The sequence below is a fragment of the Notechis scutatus genome, unplaced genomic scaffold, assembly GCF_049901735.1.
Source record: "Notechis scutatus isolate UNSWTSFEM ecotype Mainland unplaced genomic scaffold, rNotScu1.2 NSCUCTG123, whole genome shotgun sequence".
Taxonomy (NCBI): domain Eukaryota; kingdom Metazoa; phylum Chordata; class Lepidosauria; order Squamata; family Elapidae; genus Notechis; species Notechis scutatus.
Window position 1 is genome coordinate 20,164 of NW_028263009.1, and position 5,648 is coordinate 25,811.

The following is a 5,648-nucleotide window of genomic DNA, read 5'->3' on the forward strand; positions in this document are numbered from 1 at the left end:
AAGTACATACAATCCCAAACTGAAATCCCAGAGAGCTGTTCTGCTGAATTCTTTCTGCAAAGGAGGTTTTATCAGGAAATCAAGAAAGACTCATATAAGAGGGATGAAGATTTCCCTCCTCAGCTGGGAGCCAATCAAGCATGGCATTTCACATCATTCTGGCATTTTTAGGGAGAGGATCAAGCAACCAGGCTGGTGTTTGGTTCCCACAGCTTCCTCCTCATCTCTTTTCCTACACATTCTCTCACCACCCACCCACATGTTTAGCTGCTGCCAGTGGGAACAAGTGCGTCAATCATTTTTTATAAGGTATCATGTTCAGTAGCTGTTGCTGAACAGCTGAATTCCTCTGAATTTTACAGCGTCTCTTTAGCAATATTTATTGAAAGGGGAGAATTCCAGTCGTTCAACAATTCCCCATTTTAAAACATATAGATATCATTTTCTTTGACTCCTGCATACTATCAAAATGGAAATCAAATAAAAGAAACATGAACAATTCTTCCACTATCATAATGATGTTATATCTCATGTTTTTACATTTGTTCTGGCTGTGAGATGCTCCTTTGTGTTCAGCTCTGGCCTCAGAAGGATAATGTAGCACTTGGGGATGAAGATGCAGCCCAGCAGACCAGCACTGGAGGCCAGGATGGAGAAGACCTGCACAGCCACCATGTGTTTCCCTTTGGTGCTCAGGTAGGTGGGCACAAAAGTCACCCAGACACTGCAGAAGACCAGCATGCTGAAAGTGATCAACTTGGCTTCGTTGAAGGCACCAGGCAGATTTCTGGCCAGGAAAGCCACCGTGAAGCAGACGGCAGCCAGGAAGCCCATGTAGCTGAGGGTGACGTAGAACATGACAACGGCCCCTTGGTTGCATTGCAGGATGATCTCTCCAGGCTGGGAGAGGAGGTCAGAGTCAGGGAAGGGGGAGAAACTCCCAGCCAGATGGAGCAGATGATAACTTGGACACCAGAAGAAGACAGGATGATGGAGTTGGCCAAGCTCTTCCCCAACCATCTCTTTGCTCGGTTTCCTGGTTTTGTGGCCAGGAAAGCCAGCACCACCATGATGGTTTTGGCCAAGAGAGAAGAAACAGCAACTGAGAAGATGATGCTGAAAACCGTTTGTCGGAAAAGGCAGGTGGCTTTCCTTGGTTGACCAATGAAGAGAGAAGAAGACAAGAAGCAAAGCAGGAGGGAGACCAGGAGGATGTAGGAGAGGTCCCGGTTGTTGGCTTTGACAAGGTGAGTTTCTCGGTATTTGATGAAGACGATTAAAACAAGGCCTGTGGTTAGGAATAAGAATAGGGCAAAAGAAACCAGGATGATGCCCAGAAGTTCTTCATAAGACAGGAAGGTTATAACTTTGGGGATACATTGGACTCTTTTTTTATTTGGGAATTTATCATCCGGACATTTGGTGCATTTTTCTGTATCTGAGAAAAAACAACAACCCCATATTTCTTTGTCCTCTGCATTTCAAGATATATTGTACATTCTTTGGGAACAAATGATTATCAGGAGCATTTTCTGAGATGGATTTCTAAATATTTCCAGAGACAAAAAATAAGTGTATCACTTGTTAAAAAATATAGCTATGGCATATTTTTGATAGGCTATGAAATTGAAGGAAAGCTTAGGACTTGAATGATTTTTTTTTGTAATGTTCAGAATATTGATAGGAACCTCCATTACTAAAGGAAAATAATGAATCAATTAATCTTTCTAGAGAAACTTATGTGCAAGATGGCAATTCTTGTCATACTTGCCTCAGAGGTGGCTGGCAGATCAAGTGACTGTTGCAAATAATTTGGAATGGCCATTGGAGCAGTGGTGATATGGGTGCAGACACATACAGGCATACCTATCCATGCCGCCACATTGTGTATCTCGTACATCAGTAACACCTTTTCAGTGTTCCTCAAAGAGAACCCATGTAGACTGCATTGCAATCCTCCTTTCAGGAGGTGGACCTAAAACAATTCCTCGTGTTTCAAGGAACTCAGGTGTTCCTAAAGAAGTAAATGTGTAAGGAAGGATACATCCAAGCTAAAAAGAAGAAATATTTTCTCTGGCAGTAGTAAAGCCTGCCCAATCTGCCACAGCCACCTGTCTCTATCCAGCCCTTCCTTCACAATCCTTTTGTTCTTCTGTTTAGATAAGAAATGGGGCATTTTGGAAATAAACCAGAAATCAGTTCAGCTTCAAAGTGTTTTTTAATTCATACTTTCATGACAATGCTCTGGATGGATCCAGTTCCACCAGGCCTCCCATTTTCCTCTGGTGTCACCCACCTTTCTGAGTGGAGAAGGTCCCCTCCGGACAAGGAATGCAGTCGTAGCAGCAAACTGGCTCTCCTTCTCGAGCCCTCTTGACAAATCCCGGATGACAACTTTCCACACATTCAGATTGAGGAAAGGACTGAGCAGAAAAGAAATAAGATTGCAAAGGAAATATGTGGAAAATGGAGGTAAAAATGGATATTAGACAAGTTACTAGCCTCTGGTCTTCACTTAAGTAAGCAAAATCTCTCACTATTTCCAAATGGTTGGAGATATAACTTCTGGAAGATTCTTCCGTTAGTTCCTCTCTTTTGCTTTTGGCATCTCACATTGCCAAAAAAAAGGACTTTATTAAATAGAAAAGTCTGCAGAGATAGAACCAGGGGTGAGATTCTACTGGTCCTGTCCAGTTCTATAGAACCGGTTGTTATGATTCTGCACAGTTTGGAGAACTGGCAAACTGCACCACTGACTGGCCCCGCCCCTCTCTGCCCACCCCTCCCCTCTGCTCCCAGTCAGTCCTTATCGTGCATGCAGCCTGCTTTTGCCCACTCACCAGTCCAGCCATTGCTGCATGCCTTCCACTGTGGCCCTGCCTGATCTCCCTGGGTGAGTGAGGCTCTGCAAGATCTTGGGCCCAGTCACCTACCTGCCACTGCCGGTCACCTTTACCCCCCACCCCACTTGCCTTTTGCTGCCACCACCCGCTGCCCTCACCCCCAGCAGGTAAGGCCCAGTAGCTGCGGTGAATCCAGGCGGGGGCGAGATGCAGACTGGTGGGGACCCGAGCTACATTTCGCTGTACTGGAAGACATGTGGAGAGGCTCGTGTTCTCCTACTGCTGGGAGAGCAAGAGAGTCTTTCCCGGCACAGCTCCGGGTGGCAGAGATAAACTGGATTCAAGCGGGCTGCTTCTCTGCCGCCCAGAGCCACCCATTTCCCTATTGGAGAGGAAGTTGCAAACTTTTTGCTGTGCCGGGAAAGACTCTCTTGCTTTCCCAGCAGCAGGAGAAACATGAGCCTCTCCACATGTCCTCCGGTACAGTGAAATTTAGCTGGGATTCACCGCAGGTGCTGGGCCTTACCTGCTGGGGGTTAGGGGTCCAGGTGGCAGCAGCAAAAGGCAAGTGGGGTGGGGGTAAAGGTGACCGGCAGCCCGGTCGTACCCATGTCGGCAACAGGTGTCATTTCAAAGTTGAGGGAGAATTTGGGGAAAGAGATGGAGAGTCCTGCAGTGGTGGCACAGGAGCGCCATTGAGAAGCGGGAAGTGGCCTTCTGGTGGTCCGACCTGGTGTTCAGGCTGGAGGCGAGCCACAGGAAGTCAGAGCACTGAGGGAAAGGGGAACTGCCAGGGGGAGCTACCCTCTCCATGCCGAATTGAGACCATTTGGGGTAGTCCTAGGAATTAGGTGAGTCGAGGCGCAGCTCTTGCCTTCTTAGCTCAGGGAATGGCCTTTTTCTGCAGGAGGAGGACTGCGGATGGGGAGGTCTACCTGAGTGACTCCTCCGCCATCTTCACCAGATTATTTGGACACTTACAAGCAAGCACAGCTAAAGGCACTGCTGTCACATGTCAGCCCAGACCTCACCGTGCGGCTCCGTAAAGCCAACACCAAAGAAGTGGGCGATCAGGTGAACCTGTGGTGCAATGCACTCTGATCTCGGTGCTCCAGGCTCAAATAGTTGTCAAAGCCCTGAGTGTGAGATTGTGCAGCAGCTGGAAATTCTTGTTGACCATTTGAATAGCAAAAATTAATTGTAGGATAGTTTCAAAATCAGAAATCTTCCTATTGTAAAAATAATGTTCATGTTATAGTCAATAGCAACAACAAATACTTTTAAAATATATAATCCTTCACAAACCTGCTAAGCCTTAGGCCAACATTGATCCAAATCCAATGATCAATTATGCAACTATGGAAATGGGCTGAAAGAGGCAACTGCAATTGTTTCAATCACTACTTAAAGAAAGGTCATTATTCAAATGATGAACTCAGGATTGAACTGAGAAAGGAAAACCATCTGGATTTCATTCAGGGTTTTTTTTCCAACCCCATCTTTGGATTTTAATCTCTTCCACAAAATAAAGCAAAAGAGGGAAGCCATGGAAATCAAAATCATTCAGGAAATTAGACAGGTGCTGAGGTACAAAAATAAGTAAAATAAGAAGAAAAGGAGAGTGTTAGAATTGCACATCGAGGGAGTGCAACTCCATCACCCTGCATGACTTACGAAGAAGAAGGTATGGAAGGAGGGCTGTTGAAAGACAACATTATAGGTGACACATATGTTTCAGTTGTGACCACACCAATGAGATGGTCTCCAGGCCTGTAAAAGCTCCATGGATTGTAGCCATCCTGGTGCTCCAAACTCAATGGGCATTTCCTTCTCAGCTTCCCACAGACTGATGGGGACACCAGCAGCAGCAGAAGCAGAAGCAGGAGGTCCATCATTCATGGCATTTCAATCCACTTCCTGTTTCTAACACAAACAACAGGAACAGTTGGAAAAATTGAAAGACTCTGAGAAGTGCCAGTGGCTTTCCTGATCTAAACAAAGAATGAGTTTCATCTGCAAAGGAGAGAAAGGTGCAATCAAGAGCAGAGCCTGTACCTGTCCCAAAACTTGGTCCCAGAGAGCTTCACCCAAGGAATTTACCCCTTTCTGATACAAGATCCTTTGCATGTGGCTTCAGTCTAATGCCTATATCAAAGTCAAAAACTGGAGATATAGCATCACAGGTCTCAAAGGTCATAATTACATCAAAAAGCAACTTCTCCTCTTGGGATCCTGAACTTTTTCTGGGCTCCATTTGCAGAGGAAAGGCTGGAATAAACCATGTTAGTAAAATTACAGATACACCCCTGGGATCATTGTTCTGTTGTGGTTGTGGTCCTTCCTTCCTGTCAGGGCAAGTCCAGAAAGTTTCCTGGTGATGTTTTCAGAAAAAGAAGGAAGAGGCAATGAGTGGCAAGAGGCTTCATCCAGCAACTCCTGGGCCCAGCCGAGATATTCCGATATCTCCTGTCCCCCATGGCCCTCATGCTCAAAAGCTGCAGCAGCCATCTCCTCACCCTTCCCAGATGCATGGACATCCACAAGAGAACTACCTGCAGCCAAAGAGAAGGCATTGAAGCCAAGTAGGTCAGCGGTTATCAGGCCCGGCCCAGCTTGGACCTTCAGGAAAGAAAGACTCGTCTCCATTTGCAGTCAAGTTGCATCTAGTAAAAGGTATCCTTTCACTAAAGCCAAGTGATCACAGCGAAAGCAAAGCTAGATCTGAGGATTCCTGCATAAACCCGGTAATCTTCCCTTTTTTCTCCCTGGTCATCTACAATCATGTCCACTGAAGGCCAATCATGC

At 46.1% G+C, this 5,648-nt stretch overlaps 1 protein-coding gene across 1 annotated transcript; it reads right to left on the minus strand.

The window, feature by feature from the left end:
• Positions 1-273: 273 nt before the first annotated feature.
• Positions 274-3,454, minus strand: LOC148128708 (vomeronasal type-2 receptor 26-like). Its single transcript, XM_087948507.1, has 3 exons — positions 3,451-3,454; positions 2,297-2,608; positions 274-1,438 (listed from the first exon to the last, which is right to left on the minus strand). Exons 1-3 carry the CDS (start codon positions 3,452-3,454, stop codon positions 753-755), a joined length of 1,002 nt encoding a protein of 333 aa, XP_087804633.1. The 3' UTR covers positions 274-752.
• Positions 3,455-5,648: the final 2,194 nt, after the last annotated feature.